Raw genomic sequence first — 21425 nt, 5'->3', positions numbered from 1 at the left:
TTTTACTCTACTTGAAAGTCCTCAAATTGTTTTGAGAAAAACAAAAGTCAGGCCGGAAGGCTGGCAACAACAAAATCCTCAAAGTCACGAATCCACTCTTCTCGGGGGCGTTGCCCGGCCCTCCTGGCTCCTGCCCCTCCCCCAATTCCTCCCAGAACTCCCCGCGCCCTTGACCGTTAAGCCCGTTAAGCCCCTCCGAGGCTATAAAAGGGACTGGGGTCAACGGTTACTTCTGGTCGCCACCTCAGGCTTCAAGAGGTGTTGACAGGACCGCTTGTGGCCTCTCCTCGAGTGCTCTCTCGCCTACCAGTCAAGGCGGAGGTGGGACCAAGTAAGGTCCCGTCGAGCCACGCATGGAGAGTGGCCCCGGGACTCCCCCGGCTGAGGCGCTGGGGACAGCGACCGAACCCCTTCAGCGTCCGCCGTCGCCGGCAGAGCCAGGGAAGCCAGACGGGGCGGCCCCGAGCCAGGAGGGCCAGTGCCAACAGCAGCGCTTTCTGAGGGCCGCCTACATATGTAACCAGAGCCCCGAGGACAGCGGCCCCGAGGAGGGAGCGCTCCAGTGCCTCGTGCGGGCCTGCGAGGCCCAGGGCGCTCTCCTCAGCACCATGCGGTTCGGGGAGCTGGACTTCGAGGAGACCACCATGCTCGAAGCCTTCTACAACGCAGGTGAGGCGGGCATCCCCTTCACCCCATCCCGTGTCCCATTTCTGTCCGCTTCCCTCGCCCTCGGAAGCTCGCAGCGGCGCCGGCTCCTACCCATCCTAGCACCCCTGACTCTTTTGACGAGAACCGGGCCTTTCGGGGAGGAGACAGTGGGGAGAGGTAGCATTGTACCTTTTTACAGATAAGGAAGTGGAGGCCACCGGCATCTAGACCTCTTTAGGCTCGTCTCCTTAAACATCTGGTAACCCAAGAGAAAGCTTATAACCCAGACAATGCCGAGTTCCCCTCCCCACCAGTTACCCAACTTTTATTTTCTCACTCCTGCGTGTCCCTTATGGCAGTGGGTTCCAGCCCCTGGGGAGCTTCTAGAACTCCCAAAGCCAAACCAATGTAGTCAGCATCCAAGGACTGGGATTGTTTAATGTTTCCTGGGGGGGACTCCATTTTCGGTCACAGCGGGAATTGGGGTAATACCATTGAGACAGTGTGTGGGGGCGGGACGTGGGGCTCTTAGAAATGCCCCAGTGTTATTTTGCACACTTTCATTGAGCGCTGTCCAGCTGTCCAGCCCTCGGGCTCAAGCTCTCCCTCTCCAGCTCCAAGTCTCGCGCGTGCTCCAGCTCTGGGATCTCGCGTGCTCCAGCTCCAGGTCTCGCGTGCTCCAGCTCCGGGATCTCGCGTTCCAGCTCCAGGTCTCCAGTTTGCTCCAGCTCCGGGATTGCCCGCTCCAGTTCTCCTTCCAGGTCTCCTGCTCTGGCACTCTCCACCTCATGCTCTCTTGCTCTCCGGTACTCCAGCTCGCTCTCTCTCTCTCTCTCTCTCTCTCTCTCTCTCTCTCTCTCTCTCTCTCTCCTCCCTCCCCCCCTCTTTCCCTCCCTCTCTTTCACGCGCGCGCGCACTCACGCTCATGCTCCCCCACTTTCTCGCTCTCTTTTTCTTATTCCCTCACTCCTTTTCGCACTCTCTCCAGCTCTCATTCTGTCTTGCCCCCTCGATCTTTCTCGCTCTCTCCATCCCTCACTCCTTCTGGCACTCACTCTCCCTCACTTCCTCTCTCTACTCTTCTCCCCCTCCCTCCCTTCCACACTCTCTAAAAATCAGTGGATGGGGATTTAACAAAAAGGCCCAGTAGTGTAGCTCAGTGGTTGAGTGTTGACCCATGAACCATGAGGTCACAGCTTGGATTCTGGTGGGGGGCACATGCCCAGGTTGTGGCTCCATCCCCAATGAGGGGGGGGGGCGGTGCAGGCGGCAGCCAATTGATGTTTCTCTCTATCCCATTCCTTTCCCTTTCTCTCTCTATAAAATAAAATAAAAACATTAAAGTAATGGATGCACCTTAGCTTGCAGTATAATGCTTCTGTTTATTTATTTGTTTGTTTATTTGTTTATTTATTTATTTTGCCTTGTCAGCTGGAAGAGCAACCTGTAAAGTGAGTTAAATCATGCTACACTTTGTATTACAAATATTTTACTGTGAGTGGTCTGATATGTCTCTCCCCTGTTCTGAATAGGTCTCTAGGACACAACTCCAGGGGCATTTAAGCTACATTGTCAAGTTGATGGCAGGTGTGTGAGCCTGGAGCATGGCACAAAAATGTACAACAGTTTGAAATAGGATAAAGAAAAAAATGAACAAAATGTCTCTAGACAGGATGAATAACGACATTATTTTCTAGTCATCATAAATGGACTGCTATGTTTAAGTGGAAATGCATAACCTAAAGCTAAACATACAAATTGGTCGTCTTACACCAAAAACAGCAAGTCAAAGAATACAAATGGTGCGGTACTATTATATAAAGCTCAAAGACGTACAAAACTAAACAATATACTGTTTAGGAATTCATATGTTATAATAATGTATAATATGCATATACATGTATACAGTTATATGCAGGAAACTGGTAAATACAGAGATCAGGACAGAGATGTTCTTGGGCAGGAGGGTGGGGCCCCCAATAGTACAGATGATGCTCTGTGTCTTGGGCTGCATGGTGAGTGTGTCCTTTTTCATTTCATTATACCTTATACATTGTATATAAGCTAAATATATTCTTTGAATATGATATATTGCTTTTCTTCCAGAGTTCATGTGGTAGGTAATTTTAAGCAAATCATTCCTCACTTGTGCTTTACCTTAAAGGCCAGTAGAAAAACAAACTGTGGCAGCTTCCCGTTGGTGATCATTAGGAAGTGGATTAAGTAGATAGATCACCTCACTCACCTCTGCCCTGTCCTCTCCTTGTTCATTTCAGATATTGCTGTGGTGGACATGAGTGATGTCTCCAGACAGCCTTCACTATTCTACTATCTTGGAATTCGAGAAAGCTTCAACATGACCAATAATGTGATCCTGTACTATGATACTGACATCGCCACTGCTCTTTTATTGAAGGTAAAGGACATGGTTCATCTCTTCTGAATACTTCATTTTGGGAAAGCAGTATTATATGTTTACTTGAAACAAATAAAGACTTGCTTGTACAGCTTGATCTAAACCTATACATTAAAAAATAATTGCTTGACTTAGATAATAAGATATTTAACAGTTACCAAAATGGGCAGAAAGTTTTGTCATAGATATAGTGAATACTTAGTTATTTTTCCCTCAGTTTAAAGCCAAGTAAAACTGAAAACTTGTGTGTTTAGGCACAACTCAGTAATGGTTGAGAACTTTTAAATGTACTTTGACAAGTTTTATACAAATGCTTTTTTGGATAACGTTCTTTTTAAATTCAGCTAATTAATATTGTTGAATATCTTAATGTTGGTCAGACAGTCTTCATCTGTGTTAAATCATTTGAGGAATAAAACATTAGTTTGTTGATAGCAGTGTTACTCAACCTTGATTGTACTTCAGAATCACTTCGAGCACTTGTCAATATCCCAGTTCCCAAGCCATACCCCAGACCAATTACATAACAGTCTTGAAGGAACTTTTTTTAACCTCCAGAGTCTGCAGCTAGGGTTGAAGGCCAGTGCCAGTGCTTCAGAGTTAACTTTCATAGACATCATAATTTTCTGATGGCAAGTTGGACATTTTTGTGTTTCTTGAGATTTAATATTAACCAGATTGTTCTGGGTTTGATAATAATTTGGGATTATTTCTTGGTAGAAATTCCACCTTCTTCAGATGTATAACCTGTATGTCTTATATACACATACACTTTATATAGGTGTGTGCTCTACTATAGCATAGAAATGTGTTTTAAGAAGTCATTCATAAGACATTGAAAGAAGAAGATATTTTATTATTGTATTCTACATTGTAGAACAGTTTCCCAAAAGGCTATAAATCAATCTAAATTACTTTAGATATTAATTTCTCCTTTTACTGATTTTACTAAGGTAGTTATTCTTAGAAATATTTAGAATTAAAAAATATGAAAGGGTGCATTGTTAAGTGTATTTTTATGAGAAACCTGAAATTAGTATGTATTTTTTCCCAATTTAATGCATTTTTTTCTCAGCTGTGCTTCAGTGAATTCCTCTAGAAAGTCCTATGACCTAGATAAGTTTTAATTTTTAATGACATGGAATAATATTTCCTGAAATGAAAGTGGGTAGTCAGTTATATCTGACGCCTGAAGAAGCAATCTGCACTTGTCGTCAGAAAATAGACATCTCAGAATATGTAAAAACGTTTTATGGGGCAGCTCTAATTGTGTTTTCTTTCTCGGGCAAATGTTGGCTTGCAGTGCATAAATGATCCAATCAAGGGCTGCATAAACATTATGCTAAGTTAACTGACTAAAAATGTTGTCATTGCATTTGAAAATTCCTAGACAGCTATAGTGAGGGGTCAGGAATCCTACCAGTGACACCCCTTCCATAGGAAGATTTTCTGTGGGCATGGCTACAGCCTTCACATGGTTGAGTCAAGAAGCGTTTCAGAGCTGAGGATACCACGGGGCTTCCCATGCACTTCCTCGCTGTCACTGACATTCCTCACTAGGAAGACAAGGTGTAGGGTATTCAAAACCCCAAACTTGAATTTCAATCTCTCTTGAGACAAAAGCATTGCCATTGTTATAGGGAAATTCTTATAATCATATATGCCCCCCAGTAGTTCCAAAGCTAACCAATTATGATAAATTTTCCTTAGAACATGAATTTTACAATTCTTAGAGGCTTATTTTATTTGAAGCTTTTTGCAGGGCAGATTTTAACTGATTTACTCTGGATGATTGGTTGGGACAAAGTACTTGCTTATGGAAATTAACTGTTTTGGGAAAACACTGTATTCAGATCATCTTTTTTTCTTTTCAGGATATGGTAACTCAGAAAAACACAGTAAGTATTATATTTTCAGATTTTTAACTTCATAAATGTAAATGGGTAAAAATGTATGCCTGGAAATCCCACAGATAGCAAAGTGATTTCTAATTGTGCCTGTTGATTGTGTTTCTAAGGGGGATAAGCTAGAACCCCCTGTCCTTCAAGCTGCCAGCTAGCTCAGGCCCCAATCAGCTATCTAGACTGTGGGCCAGAAGGCAAAGTCAGGCAAGTATACTTGTTCTTTGTTATACACTAGGACTGTGAGCCTGACCTGATGGGTGATTGCCAGAGGGGAGGAGAGTTGAGGGATTAGGTAAGAGAGGTAAAGGGATTAAGAAGTACATATTGGAAACTATAGAATAGTCACAGGGATGTAACCTACAGCATAGGGCAGTGATGGGCAACCTTTTGAGCTTGGTGTGTCAAACTTTGCCAAAAAACTGAGCATAACTCGGGTAGTGTGTCACTTGAGGAAAAAACATTATTTCACAAATGTTTCATCCTCAGGAGCAGCAAATGTTTCATCCTCGGCATGAGGCCACCTCAGCGGCCGCGTGTCATCAGAAATGGCTATGCGTGTCAGTGCTGACACGCGTGTCATAGGTTCGCCATCACTGGCATAGGGAATAGAGTCAGTATTGTAGTAACTATGTATGATGCCAGTTGGGTACTGGAAATACCAAGGGGAACACTTTGTAAAGATATGATTATCTAATCACTATGCTGTACACCTGAAACCAATACAAAATAATACTGAAAGTAAACTGTAGTTGAAAAAACTTAAAAATTAAATCATATCTCAGCACCATATATATATAATTTATTTACTTTTGCTGGAACCAGTACCTAGTACCCTCATACTTCCCACCAAAGTTTTTCTAACAATGGAAAAATATGAACTTATATCATAGTTAATATGAGGGCTTAGCTACATTTCCTGCCACAGATGAAAAGAAGTGGTACCGATTTATTTTTAATTTTTTTTTACTGATTAAGGTATTACATATGTGTACTTATCCCTCCATTTCCCCCCCAACCCCCCACACATGCCCTCACCCCCCCCCCCTGTTGTCTGTGTCCATTGGTTGGGCTTATATGCATGAATACAAGTCCTTTGGTTGATCTCTCCCCCTTATCCCCCCCCTCCCCTCTGAGGTTTGACAGTATGATCGATGCTTCTCTGTCTTTGGATCTGTTTTTGTTCATCAGTTTATGTTGTTCATTATATTCCACAAATGAGTGAGATCATGTGATATTTATCTTTCTCTGACTGGCTTATTTCACTTAGCATAATGCTCTCCAGTTCCATCCATGCTGTTGCAAATGGGAAGTAGTACAGATTTCCAGTTCCTTCTGTCCCATTTATGTGCTAAAGTTTCCCAATTTGGCTTAAAAGTTCCTGCAATGGCATATTGATAATGCCGTGTTGGTTTGAACTGTATAATAAAGCCCCCACCCTAAAAACATTCAAATAAGATCATGTCCTTGGAAATTGAGCCAAGGTTATCCTGTACTTTTGAGTGCCCCCCAAACTGCCCATCCTTCTAGACCTATGTCTTTGTGGTTTGAGAAATTGTGACCTTGCCGAAACCGGTTTGGCTCAGTGGATAGAGCGTCGGTCTGCGGACTGAAAGGTCCCAGGTTCGATTCCGGTCAAGGGCATGTACATTGGTTGCGGGCACATCCCCGGTGGGGGGTGTGCAGGAGGCAGCTGGTCGATGTATCTCTCTCATCAATGTTTCTAGCTCTCTATCCCTCTCCCTCTCTCTCTGTGAAAAAGCAATAAAATATATTTAAAAAAAAAAAAAAGAAAGAAATTGTGACCTAGACTAGGAACTGTTCCTTTGTTCCCACCCCACCCACCCCCTTTTTTTTTTTTTGCCCTCAGTCTCCTTCCCAGTGGCCCTTCTAGAAGGGAAGCACCTCATGCCTCTTTTCCTATTTCACCTGGAGTTCCCAGAGGGAGAGGGAGAAAAGATCCCAGGAGGTAGAGGTCTCCTGAGGATGCCCTCCACAAGGGAGCAGGAGCTTTGCTTGACTTTGTCCCCTCCACAGAAGGCCCCAACCTGAAGCTGTGGGGCCCAGGCTTCTTCTCACCCATGCAGAGTTCCTTACCTGAGGCAAAGCCTTCACCTTCCTCCAATTCACAGGATGAAGTTCTAGAAAGAAAACAAGTGGATTACCATAGCAGCCTGGATTTAACAAGCCACCATGTAAAATGAGGCATGGGGTGATTTTGAGTTCCTCTTAGGGGAAAAAATGGGAAGATATGTCACTTCATTTTGTCCCATTTACATACTAATATTGTTCACTTACAGGGGGTCTTTCCTGTTCTTTCTAGATTTCTGTTTCTTAAATTACCTTCTTCATGGAGTTGGGGAGCGGGGGGGAGGGGGGAGTCCAGTCAAAGGAGATTGAGCCTGGGGCCAGGAGACACAGGTTGTAATCCAGCCCTGTCTCTGAGGAACTTTGGGTGGTCACTCCACCCCACCCCACCCTAATTATCAGTGTCCTCATCAATAAAAAGAGAAGGTTGAATTCTGTCGTTTTGTTCATAGATAACATTCAGTACTTAATGTCTGTCATTCCATTTTTGTCACTCAAGTGAAAAGGTGTAACTTGGATTTAATGCAAGGAATGTCTAGGAAACAGTTATTTCTTAAAACAAGAATTACATTAAGGCACAGTGCAAGGAAGAAAACTCTTTTTCCATCCTGACTGTTGAATATATCAGGGTCTACTTCAGGAGACTTAGTGTAATTCTGTTACCATTCCATTATATACCCTCTTCATTAGAACATTCTCCCTCCTAAACAACCAGGAAGTCCTTTCATTCTTGTTCTAATTATACCATGACACCATTCTCCCTAAGTTTTTGTTGGTTTGTTTTATAGGAATGAAATTCTAAAGGATTTGGCAATTAATCTCTGCTAAATTTGGCATTACTTTAAAATTACTTTAGGTACTAGTTGCCATGCTTGATGTGGTATGAGAAATTAGAGCAGGGGAACAAAATAAAGGACCAGAGGTGGCTGGAAGGGTATAAAATAGCATCTAAGAGAAAAGGGTGAAGGGACATAAACCTTTGAGAGGTATTGTTTATGGTAGTTTTCAAATGTTGTCCACTCTATAATGGAATATAGACAGTTATTTCTTCTACTTCAGATGCCATGGAAGTAGGGCAAACAAAAAAAAAAAGGTTGGGTTCAGCAGAATGAACAGCTCACAACTAATGTTGATTAAATGGTGAAATCAAATATCAAAGTAAATGAGGTGCCTTTTAAAGACAGTCTGCTAACTTGCCCCTCATTATGGATTGGAGTAATGCTGCTTGGAGCTGGGGTCTGGTTCATATAACTTCAGAGTTCCATAAAATGACTTCTTTTTCTTCCATCTTCAGTTATGTTATTTTCTACTGCTTTAAAGATAGTAAAGATAACCACTTTCAGCATTTTATCACTTCAGAAAATATGTTTATATGATGAAAGATAAAGGTTGTGCCTTTGTTAAAATATAGCCAACCCCAAGAGATTATCTATTAAACCTTAGATCTTTCTGGTATTTTGTGATTAGTATACATAGTCCACAGATGTTCTTTAACTTTGTTTTAATTTTTCTTTGTAAGATTAACCATACCTTCAAAGTATGGTATATATATTTTGCAGGTTGAGTTCACCCCTGGAAGTAGCCTCTGTAATTAATGTATTTAACTTAGAAGAAGCTGTATTCCTTATTTAAATTCCCATTTTTAGAGAAAGTGTGTTTTCCAAGATATATCTGCATTAGGGCAAAATGCCTAGATAACTTCATTAGTTTAGTTTTTAAAATTAAATGCAAGAAGTCAGACAAATTATTTCTGGCACCATGTAAATTCTTTAAAACTTAGTGTCAAAAATTAACCATTGATTTAGTACACTTTAAAGGTAATTTTTATGCTTTACAAAGAATCACAATTCACAGTCAAATTGTAATTATTCCATAGAAAAAAATATTGTTTTACTAGTATGAGTATTAGTTGGTAATATAAAATTTTTTAAAAGATTCTTTTTCAAAACATCTCTGAGACTAATCATATTTATTAGTATTCTTTCAAAACAATTCTTACTCAACAAAATTTATGATAGTTAACTCGTGGTTAAATTATCAAATAATATGGCTTTTCCATTAATGCTGAAAAAAATGCCTTTACATTGCAATTCTTGGTTATCTTATTTGGGGGGCATGTAATTAAAATGATGTAATTTCTGAAATTTTAAACCCCTAAAACCTCTGCCAATGAAGTTCTGAGACATACACAGATCAGGTCAGTATTTAAAACCAAATTTTTGTCATATATCTATGTGTTACAGCTTGTGAAATCGAGTGGTTTCCAATTCTGTGCCTCATAGGTTTGTAGTCATATTACAAAGGTTGTGATAATACTTAAGCATTTTCTCCTTCCCTGTCCCACCAGGTTCCAAGTCCACAGCTATTCTTTTGCATCAATTACTTTGTGAAACCTTTTCGTTTCTCTTTTCCAGGTGTCTCGTGGAAATTATTATTTCATCCCGTACATCATGACACCATGTGCTGAATACATTTGCTGTGAGAGCGATCTCCAGAGGCATGCCTCAGAGTACTTGCAACCCAACTGGGACACCATGCTGAATACCCTGAATGTGACCTTGGTGGACAAATTCACTAGCCTCCTCAGGAACATCCAAATAACCTCATGGTAACTCCCCTCAGGATTCAATAACCCTGGGCACTTTGTCACAATCTTCCCATCATGTTCATGGAGGCGATATCCCCTCAAAAGATCATAGTGCCTGGAGAATGGGGAACCCCTACCAATCATTTTTGTTTGTTTGTTCGTTGTTTTGTTTTGTTTTTAAATCTTTATTGTTGAGAGTATTACAGATCTCTCCCTTTTTCCCCTATTGCCCCCCTCCACCAGTTCCTGCCCCACCCTAGGCCTTCACCAACCCACTGTCTGTGTCCATAGGTAAGATCTTTGTTAATCTCTTCCCACACCCCTTCTGAGATTCGTCAGTCTGTTCAATGAATCTATGCCTCTGATTCTGCTTTATTCACCCATTTATTTTGTTCATTAGATTTCTTGTTTATTTTGATTTTAGATTCTATTGTTGATAGACATATTTGTTGCCATTTTATTGTTCATGTTTTTTATCTCCTCCTCCTCCTCCTCCTCCTCCTCCTCCAACAACAACAACAACATTTCATATAATACTGGTTTGGAGGTGATGAATTCCTTTAGTTTATTCTTGTTTGTGAAGCTCTTTATCTGACCCTCAATTCTAAATGAGAACTTCATTGGGTAGAGTAATCGTGGTTGTGGGTTCTTGCTATTCATCACTTGGAATATTTCTTGCCACTTCCCTCTGGCCTGCAAAATTTCTGTTGAGAAAGTAGCTGACAGTCTTGATCTTTAACCTTTGGCATTTTAATTATGATGTATCTTGGTGTGGCTCTCTTTGGGTTCCTCTTGTTTGGGACTCTGTGATTCCTGGACTTGTAAGTCTATTTCTTTCACCAGATATGGGAATTTATCTGTCATTATTTTTTCAAATAGGTTTTCAGTATCTTGCTCCCTCTTCTCCTTCTGGCATCCCCATAATGCAAATGTTGGTATGCTTGAAATTGTCCCAGAGACTCCTTACACTTTCTTTTTTTTTTTTTTTGGATTCTTTTTTCTTTTTGCTCTTCTGATTGGGTGTTTTTTGCTTCCTCAGATTCCAAATCATTGATTTGATTCTCAGAATCCTCTACTGTTTAATCTCTGTAAATTGTACTTTATTTCAGTTAGTGTATGCTTAATTTCTGATTGGTCCTTTTTCATGTCTTTGGCATTCTCACTATGATCCTTGAAAGTCTCATGAAGATCCTTGAGTAACCTTATAGCCATGGTTTTGAACTCTGTATCCAGTAGTTTGCTTGCTTCTATTTCTTTCATTTGTGACACGTTTCTTTGTCTCAGCATTTTGGCTGCTTCCCTGTGTTTGTTTCTGTGTATTAGGTAGAGCTGCTATGTCTCCTGGAATTGGTAGAGTGGCCTTGTGTGGTAGGTGTCCTGTAGGGCCCAGTGGATCAGCCTCCCCAGTCACCTGAGCTGGGCACTCTATGTGTATCCCTGTGTGGGCTATGTGCATACTCTTGTAATTGAGCCTTGATTGCTATTGGTGTCACTGGGAGGAGTTTACCTCCAGGCCAATTGGCTGTGAGGACCAGTTGTGACTACAATGGGAGAGCTGCTGTGAAGGAGGCCAGGCCCAGCTGTGAAGCAAGGAGGTTTGTGCTGGGTCTTTGGCCTTTTATTGACAGGTTTGATACACGCTGCCACCAGCTGCAGCTTGTTTGAGAGATGCAAACAGTGTGGGCCACTGATTGATACTCAGATTTGGTTGCCAGTCAGCCCTGCGATAGGGGAGGTCCCAGGACAGGAGCAATGACCCCTGCAAGCACCCCTGTCTGGGAGAAAGATGCCCCTAAGTTCCTGCCCTAATGCCAGATAGGCCAGTTCCTCCCAGTATGTGTCTGGGTTCTCCAGAGCCGCCTGGTGCTAGGAATCTGAGTAAGTTCGTGCACTGGCCCTTTAAATGGAACACCTGGGTCTCCAGCAGCCTTGTGTCTCTGCCATAATCCCTGCTGGTTTTACAACCCATAGTTAGGGGAACTTCTCTTCCAAGCTCATGAACCCTAGGCTGGGACCCCTTTCTCCTCAGGGGTGGCCTCTTTTGATTTGGTTTAATTTCAAAGGACTTGAAATACCTGCTAGTTGATTCACACCTTGAACTGGCAGATACCTAGCAATGTTAGTGAGAGGTTAAATTGTGCTAATGGTTTAAAAACATCTATAATGAGGATGGCAAAGTTTTTAGCTCAAGTGCCAACTCTTAATTGGTAAAGGCTGCCTGAAGCCCTGTGCTGAAAATGGGTTGGAAGCCATTTCCAAGTTCACATTCATTAGCAACATCTTCCCTGGTTCCCAGAGGTAGAAATGGCTGCATGCTTATTACATATTTGATGTCCTCAAGCCATACTCAACTTGGTGTTTTCTTTATTTATTTACAAGTTACTGTTCTTATTAGGTTTCTTAGTTTATTAAAACTATTTTTCAGAATTACCCTTGAAAAGAAGACTAAAGTATAACTTTTTACTTGTCAGGCTAAACTAATAATGCCTTAATAGCTTTGATGCCTTTATAGTCCACCAAATGAATAATGGCTGTCATCCAAGTTAATGACTCATTAGATTAATAATAGAATTTTATGCTCAATAATAGAATTTTAAACACTGGTAGAATCTGCTAATTTGCTTATCATTGGGGTAATAAGCAATAGGCCAGAAAATAAAATATTAAAGCAATGCACTGATATGTATATATGTTGTTAATCCTCACCCAAGGACATTTTTTCCATTGATTTTTTTTTTTTTTTTTTTTAGAGAATAGGAAGGAGGGATCAAGGGAGAGAGAGAAACATCTTTGTGAGAGAGACACACTGATTGGTACCTCGCACACACACCTGACAGAGACCAGGGATCAAACCTATAACCCAGTTACATGCCCTTGACTGGAACTTGAATCTGTAACCTTTTGGTGCAAGGTTGACACTCTAACTGTCAAGCAACACCAACCAGGGCTGCACTGATATTTTTATATCAGATTGCTTTCTGTGGGGCATTACTTTATTCTTTAAATGTTTTTTAATTCTTCTTATAAGCATTGGACGAGCCTGTGTATTGTATATACAGTTATTTGGCATAGATTTATAATTAACCAAAGTAAGTAACAGTTCTTATTCTTATACTAGAGGCCCGGTGCATGAAATTTGTGCACGGGGGCGGGGTGTCCCTCAGCCCAGCCTTCACTCTCTCTAATCTGGGATCCCTCTCACAATCCAGGACTGCTGGCTCCTAACTGCTCGCCTGCCTGCCTTCCTGATTGCCCCTAACTGCATCTGCCTGCCAGCCTGATCACCCCCTAACTACTCCCTTGCCAGCCTGATTGATGCCTAACTGCTCCCCTGCCAGCCTGTTTGCCCCTAACTGCCCTCCCCTGCAGGCCTGGTCCCCTGCAACTGCTCTCCCATGCAGGCCTGGGTCCCCCTGAACTGCCCTTCCCTGCAGGCCCAGTCACCCCCAACTTCCCTCCTTTGCCAGCCTGGTCACCCCTAACTGCCCTCCCCTGAAGGCTTGATCACCCCCAACTGCCCTTCCTTGCAGGCCTGGTCCCTCGCAACTGCCTTCCCCTGCTGGCCATCTTGTGGTGGCCATCTTGTGTCCACATGGGGGCAGGATCTTTGACCACATGAGGGCAGCCATATTGTGTGTTGAGTGATGGTCAATCTGCATATTACTCTTTTATTAGATATGATAGAGGCCTGGTGCATGGGTGGGGCCAGCTGGTTTGCCCTGAAGGGTGTCCTGGATCAAGGTAGGGATTCCCTTGGGGCATGGGGCGGCCTGGGCGAGGGGCCTGTGGTGGTTTGCAGGCCGGCCACGCCCCCTGGCGACCCAAGCGGAGGCCCTGGTATCTGTGGTTTATTTATCTTCTACAATTGAAACTTTGTATCCTGGAGTGGAGCCAAGCCTCCTGCTCATTCCGTGGCGGCAGCCATTTCTGTTGGGACTTACGTATCTTCTATAATTGAAACTTTGTAGCCTAAGCGGATGCCTGGGCTGGCCAGGGTGTGTGGAAAGCTTGGCATCCTCCATTGCCAGGAAAACCCTAGCCTCCTCCTCTTTCCAGCCTTGTGGATGCCATTTCTGTTGGGACTTATGTATCTTCTATCATTGAAACTTTGTAGCCTTGAGTGGAGGCCTAGGCCGGCAAGGGCAGGTGGGATGCTTGGCTTCTTCCATTGCCGGGGAAACCCAAGCCTCCCTCCTGCTCTCTGTGGCCGTAGCCATCTTGGTTGGGTTTATTTGCATATTCATTCCTGATTGGCTGGTGGGCGTGGTTGGTGGGTGTGGCTTGTGGGTGTAGCAGAGTGTTGGTTAATTTGCATATTACTCTTTTATTAGATAGGATGTTTCTCTTTTTCTGAAGACTTATTTAATTGAGCTTATTCTCTTTTTTTAATGAACAGTATAATTTTACTCTCTCTAGTTAAGTCATTTCAGCTACTTAATGGGTTGACAGTATTACCCCCCGATTGACAATACCCAGTCTCCATTTAAAAATTACTTGGAAATTGGACCACAAATTTGAATCACTCTATGGTCATTATAAGTCAGCCTGGATGCATGGAGATGCAACCTGAGGTTTTCATGTTTCCCTTTCCAGTATTTATGACAAAGAAACCTTGTTAAATGACATCCAGAGATCCAGAGAGATATACAAGGGCAATGAACTGGCAAAGGAGCTGGCTCGGATCAAATTCCACATAGATGATACCGAGATTCTGACTTCAGATATCATCATTAATTTACTGCTGTCCTACCATGATATCCAGGTATGCAATATAAGTTTACCTGAGGTTAACACATGCAGAGTTCTTCCTTGGATAAGAAATTCCTCATATGAAGTACTCTTATACTAGGTGCACAGTTAGGTAGCTTTTTTTATAGACAAAATAGTATGTGGCTATGTCCTAGGTCACCTGTATCTGTTGTAGTGGAAATATTGGAGAAGGTTTTTGTCATATCAGATGGCTACTCCAACGAAATCTCATATATGGTATTGCTCACTAAAAGAAATGCAAAATTTAACAGTTTTTATGCACTTTAAGGTAGGCATTGTTCCAAGCCCTTTGCAAATCCTAACTCAATTCATATTCAAAACAGGCCTATGAGTTAAATACTCTGATTATTCCCATTTTGCAAATAAGGAAGATGAGGCACAGAGAAGTTAAGTGACTTGCCCAAGGTCACACAGCAGTTGGCAAAGTCAAGTATTCAAACTAAGGCAACTGGCTTAATTGTCCTTGCTCTTAACTCCTCTGCTATGCTGCTTCCTTTAGGCCTTTGTCACTTCCTTCTTTGTTTACCATCACCCATCAGTGACAGGAAGAGAAGGAGTAGCAGACAGAAAGTAAGACGTGTCAGAGACTTCTGGAGAATTTCTGAGACAGGGTTTGTGGGATGTGGTACCATGGAAATGGGCCTGTCTTCCTTCCAAATTTAATTCTGTTGAGCCATTTCTAAGGATATATTGCCTTCCTTCCCTTTGGAGGAATGTACAAGGCAATGTACCTTATCTTCATAATTCCACAAAGCCATATTGGGGATTGTTGGTTAGAGGTCTTTAAATCTAAACAAGAGAGGCATTTATTTAGGACCTGAACCAAGAACAGAGTCAGTCACAAAGGAACTCATGCCCCTAGTGATAAACAGATGCATCTGATTGATTTTAATAGGATTTAACAATGATTAAATTATGTCCCGTGGGACAAGAGAATGGGAATGGCCTTTTTTGAAGTCTTCCTGAGCTGCTGCCTTTCTCCTGTCCTTGCCTTCACACATCTCTTCTTTTTATAACCTTACATTAGTGGAACTCTCAGGCATAAAGGTGAGCCAGAAGCTTCTTGGAATACACTCTCCTTGGGCAGCTGCATCCAGGTGCAGAGCCACAAAAAAGGCATGGGATTTCGGTGGGAAGTCCTGTGCTAACTATTTCTGGCTCTCGGCAAGTTGGCCAATAACAGTAATTCTAAGCCTGGCTGAAAGGGTAGCAGATGGCACTGCTCAGAGGGGAACCAGATGAGACAAACTAGGTAGCAATTTTTCCCTAGGTAATTATGCAGTTTAGGGCAGTGGTTCTCAACTGGGAGACATGTGGCAGTGTCTGGAAGCATTTTTGGTTGTCACATCTAGGAGGTAGAGGCCAGGGATACTGCTTAACAGGATAGTGCCCCACAACAACAAATGACCCAGCCCAAAAATGTCAGTAGTGCCAGTGCTGCGAAACACAGGTTTAGATTAATTCATTTGTTTCTGGCAAAATAGAAATGACTGGGATGTTTCTTCCCTTTATGTAGCAAATGACTGCAAGATTTCCTATATGTTTATGTCCAGATCATTTTAACCCATAGCTAGGTGCTGGTGGTGGTAACTCTCCTGCACTCAAAACATGGTAACTTTTTTCTGGCTGCTGGATTGTAAGTAACTTCACTGCTGTCTGTAAGGAAGGCTTATATTTAAATGCATAGGCTGTCTTATGTTTATTACTGTTCAGAAAAACCTATGAAGATCTTTATTTCCTCCCTGTCTTACCTTGGGACCTCTTGCCAACAGGACTACGATGCAATGGTAAAGCTGGTAGAAACACTGGACATGCTGCCTATGTGTGATTTGACCGACCAACATAATATTAAATTCCACTATGCATTTGCACTGAACGGGTAAGGATGATAATGTACTTACTGTATAGAGTTTTGAAATAACCCACCTGTTAATTTCTGCTTCCTTCATTTACTCAGTGCTCATTGAGTATGAGCCAGATCATGTGTTCAGTGTCAAGGTTATGAAAATGGGCAAGGTCTGGGTCTTCAAGGACTTTATCTTTGGAACATATATTCTACCTGTGTGGTCAGCATGTAATTAAAGCTTGCTAGCTCAGAGCGATAAAGGTCTTAATGAAGGTTTGTCAAAAGTGTTAAGGAAACATAGCAGAGGGAGGAAGTCATTCTGCTTGGGCATTTTCTGGGGTCTTTTGAGCAGGGATTTGAAGACTTAGTAAGAATTATGCCGAAACCGGTTTGGCTCAGTGGATAGAGCGTCGGCCTGCGGACTCAAGGGTCCCGGGTTCGATTCCGGTCAAGGGCATGTGCCTTGGTTGCGGGCGCATCCCCAGTGGGGGGTGTGCGGGAGGCAGCTGATCGATGTTTCTCTCTCATCGATGTTTCTAACTCTCTATCCCTCTCTCTTCCTCTCTATAAATAATCAATAAAATATATATTTAAAAAAAAAGAAAAGAATTACCTCATAGCCCTGGCCTGTATTGCTTAGTGGTTACAGTTTCAGCCCATTTACTGAGGGGTGTCAGGCTTGATTCCAGTCAAAGGCATATACCTGGGTTGCAGGTTTGATTCCCAGCCCCGGTCTGGGAATATGCGGAAGGCAACCAATCGATGTGTCTTTCTCACATCGATGTGTCTCTCTCTCTTCCCCCTCCCTCCCACCTTTCCTCTCTCTCTGAATAACAATGGAAAAAATATCCTCGGTGAGAATTAACAGCAACAAAAAAGAATTACTTCATGGGCAGGAGAGAGTGTGGGATGGAGGTGGTGAAAAGGCCATTCCACTTGACCAGAACAGAAGAGTGAGCATAGAGTGCATGTACAGTGTGTCTTCAGGGAATAGTCAGTGTGACCAGAACACAAGTTGCAGGTAAAGCAAATGCATGCAATCTGATCCTGAATTTTCTGTAAGTATAATTTGGCCAGCTGTCAGCATAGTTACAGTAGGATCTGGCATTAGGTACACTTTTGAGGAAGTTTAGGGAATTACCTTATACTGATAGAGGAGAAAATAGTGGTGGGCAAATAGTGATTTTTCCTGCATTACAGTTGACCTCTAAGTCTCCAGAAGTAGAGCAAATCATGTCCATATATTAGCTACTAAAGGTTAATAGTGCCCTAACCGGTTTGGCTCAGTGGATAGAGCGTCAGCCTGTGGACTCAAGGGTCCCAGGTTCGATCCTGGTCAAGGGCATGTACCTTGGTTGCAGGCACATCCCCGGTAGGAGATGTGCAGGAAGCAGCTGATCAATATTTCTCTCTCATCGATGTTTCTAACTCTCTGTCCCTCTCCCTTCCTCTCTGTAAAAAAATCAATAAAATATATATTTTTTTAAAAAGGTTAATAGTAATGAATGATGTTTGGCCCTAAGATGGCAAGGTCTCCCTGTATTATAAAAGCTGTCTTGAGCTGGCCAGCTTTTCCTGATAGCTTCCACTTCACTGTATTCAGAAGCCCATTCAAGACTGCTTCAAGTTTCCATTGAGCAGTTAAACGGCTTGCCTTTCAGTGGTATGAAATTCTTTATGAGCAATTTTTATTTGCTGCTGCTTTTACAGACAGGATTGGATTAGATATGCTAATGCATCGAGAAGATTCTGACTAGGAATTCAAGCAGCAGGCAAAACAATGGTCTGGAAAAATAACAGAATCAAAGTCCTAGGTTAAACCCAACAAAGCCTGCCTGTCATAAAATTAGAATATACTCATTTTACTCCCTGCATCTTTGGGGCAAGACCTCCAACTCAAGTAAAGTTTAACTCATTGAATTACTCAGTAAGTGGAGGGCAAACTGAATGCATGACACATTGGTTAGAATTTCTGATGTATCACACTAAAAGAGTTAAAGGTGAGTGATAAGAGAAGAAGATTCTCTATGGGCCCTAGAAATGTGTGTAGAAATGATAGTAGATGAATGTTATTGAATCCAACCCACACTAGAGGTTTCTTTCAGAACCTACAGCAGTCACCTTAGCCTCAGCCTCTGAGCTATCCAGGCAGGCCATTGCTCAGGTAGAAGGACTTGTCCCCAGGAGGGCAGCGTGGATTCATTGTCTCTGTAGTAACCACCAGCCTCGTTTTCTTTGTCTCTTCTGTTTATGTTCATTAGTATGACTCATAAGGGTTTTTTAGTATATAAGTTTTCTCTTATTTTGTTTTTTTCTTTTTCTTATTCATTTGTTGAAGAAGTATTTGTCCTGTAGAGCTTCCAAAGTTTGGGGTTTTACTGATCGTATGCCTGTGGTGACATTAGTGAGCTTCTCTGTCCCTTTTTCTCCCTGTAAGTTGGTAGTTAGATATGGACACTTATTTCAGATTCTGGTCTGACTTTTTAAAAAGTATACTTAATAGTTGATTGTGTACTTTATCTGTTTTTTATTTTTTTTGTGTTGCTAATGGCCCTTGATGATCATTGCCTAGATCCATTATTTTATTAGAGGTCACAAAATAGTAATATTTGAATTTTATATTTAATTCCGGAGTTATTAGCACAAATACTTTATAAAGAGAAATTTTCCCTCACCAGTGACTTGGTTACCCTGGTCTACAGTTTGTATGAGAAAAGAGTTTATGTGCTTGAGTTTTGCCTTGATCAGTTTTCAAAAACAATGAGTTAGCTCCTTAGCATCCTCCAAAAGTGACCAATGAGGTTTTATAAGATCATTATGAACTCATAATTTTAATATAGTTGATAAGTTTCAATCCCCTATAGTTCTCCTTTTTATTTTATTAAACTTATTGGGGTGACATTGGTTAATAAAATTATGAAAGTTTCAAGTGTACAATTCTATAATACATCATCTGTATATTGCACTGTGTGTTCAAGGTCTATTCTTGATGCTCTAACCATCCCCTATTTTACCAAACACTGATTCAACTTGGCTTTTGAGTCTTTTTGCTATGAGCTGAGTAGCTTCTTTGTTTTTTGTATGTTAATATGTTCTAGGATCATTTAGACATATCTGGAACCAGCCAGTCCTCCAAGGAGTCCTGATTCCTTTTAGTGAGATACTTACAGATTCTAATCAGGACGTGGAGGTTCTCACTGATCATTATTTAGGACCTTTTTGGTAGAGCTAACGAAACTATTCCATGAATTCATACAGATGTTCCAATTCAAATTTAGGACTAGATGATTTTTATTAACTTCTTTGATTTTATGTGTGTTCCTCTTATGCTGAAAAATCTGGTTCCTGGTAATGTTAACATTATTTGTTGTATTTCATACTAAAAGATATATAATATTTTCAAAATACCAATACCAGTATTGTGACTAACAATATGATTTCTAGAAACTATTTAAGATTTCTTTGCATTTATGTTTTTTTCCTTAGGCTATATTTTTTAGAAAAATACAGTCAAATTGCTGTGTTTTAAAATCATATGAATTAGTTTCTCTTTTGTGGGTAAGCCATCAACCAGATTCATAGGCTCATTATTTATTTTGTCCTAACCACAAATTCAAATGGTATGTTCATTGCCAAGCAGTGTTTTTAGGGAACACTGTTTTAAAATTTTTATTTCATTTTCTTTTATAATTATGTAAAGTCTTATATAGTTTCAGAGTCAAATTCCAAGAAGTGTAATCTCTACCCCTGTTCCCTTCATCATGTTTTCTCTCTCCACCTATTGGTAGCCACTTTTATTACCTTTTGGTTTACCCTTCCATTTTAAGACATAAAAACAGATACATAAAGAACAGACCCAGAAACAAGGAGGCATGGATCAGACTGTTGGGCCTCAGAGGGAGGGTAAGGGATGGTGGGGGTAAAGGGGAGAGATCAACCAAAGGACTTGTGTGCAAGCATATGAGCCTAACCAGCGGTTAAGGACAACAGGGGGGTGGGGGCATGTGTGGGGAGGGGTGTGGGCTGGAAATGGGGGGATGAGGACAAATATGTGATAGCTTAATCAATAAAGAAATTTAAAAAAACAACCAGATACATATATTTATTCACATCCCCCTTAAATAAAAAAATAGCATTCTCTTCACAGTATTCAACACCTTGCTTTCTTGACTTAACAACATATTCTGGAGATTTTTCCATAGCAGTATTACAGAGATATTGTTTCATTTCTTTGTATAAATGTTTAATATTTTATAATATGAACATGAATATCATTAGCCATAGTTGATTTAATCAATCACCACTACTGATGGACATTTGCTTCCAGATCTTCACAGGAACACTTTTAACATTTTACAGCCACAAACTCAGGTTGTTTGTGGCAATAATTATTTTAACAACTATCTAAGGAATCCATTTCCTATGTGTAAATGAAACATTTACCATATAATCTTACCTTATAATAGACAAATATGCAAATTGACTGCACCTTCGCTACACCCAAGCCACGCCCACCAACCAAGCCACGCCCATAAACCACGCCCACCAGGAAACGGTTGCAGGGAAGCTGGGGTGTGGCAGAGCCCAAGGCCAGGAAAGCCGCCTGAGGCTTTCCCTGCCTTGGGCGCCAGTGGGGTGCCTTCGCATATCGCAGGAGCGGGGGTCGGCTCGCTCCTGAGATCGAGTAGCAGGGACGCTGGGTGCAGCCAAGCCCAAGGCCACCGCCCAGGGCCAAGCCCGGACCCTGAAAGAAGGCAGAAGGCGGTGGCCACAGCCAAGGCCTGGGTCCCCGGTGCCGGCAGAAAACTGGTTCAGGCAGCCAGGTGAATGAAGGTCTATTGCACAAATCTTCGTGCAAACGGGCTACTAGTTAAATAATAGAGAAGAATGTGATTTATTAATATAGAAATAATTTTCCAAATTTCCTGTTTTGGTGGGTGTAACATGAGATAGGAAAACAGGACTTACTAAAGTCCTTTCCTGTTAGAAGATGGCAAGGCATTTCAGGTACATTTCAAAATTCATCTGGGCCTTGAATTTGGGGGTCCTGCCATTTTCCAAAGAGCCTTTTATCAAACTATCTCATCCTCATGATTTAGGCTTAGCTTTTAAAATCCTTGCTCTCCATCTAGTTACAGGAGGCTGCCATATTATTTTTGTGCTTCCAAA

At 41.7% G+C, this 21425-nt stretch overlaps 1 protein-coding gene across 1 annotated transcript in view; it reads left to right on the top strand.

The window, feature by feature from the left end:
- The first annotated feature begins 353 nt into the window (after nt 1-353).
- Nucleotides 354-21425, top strand: part of MAP3K15 (mitogen-activated protein kinase kinase kinase 15) — a 75782-nt gene continuing 54710 nt past the window's right edge. The window contains exons 1-6 of the mRNA XM_054714896.1: nt 354-669; nt 2925-3064; nt 4939-4962; nt 9468-9661; nt 14234-14402; nt 16183-16289. Of these exons, the coding sequence (XP_054570871.1) occupies nt 354-669; nt 2925-3064; nt 4939-4962; nt 9468-9661; nt 14234-14402; nt 16183-16289 (950 nt within the window). The remainder of the gene's footprint in view (nt 670-2924; nt 3065-4938; nt 4963-9467; nt 9662-14233; nt 14403-16182; nt 16290-21425) is intronic.

This window comes from Eptesicus fuscus, chromosome 1 (assembly GCF_027574615.1).
Source record: "Eptesicus fuscus isolate TK198812 chromosome 1, DD_ASM_mEF_20220401, whole genome shotgun sequence".
Taxonomy (NCBI): Eukaryota; Metazoa; Chordata; class Mammalia; order Chiroptera; family Vespertilionidae; genus Eptesicus; species Eptesicus fuscus.
This window is presented reverse-complemented; position numbering and strand designations above follow the sequence as displayed.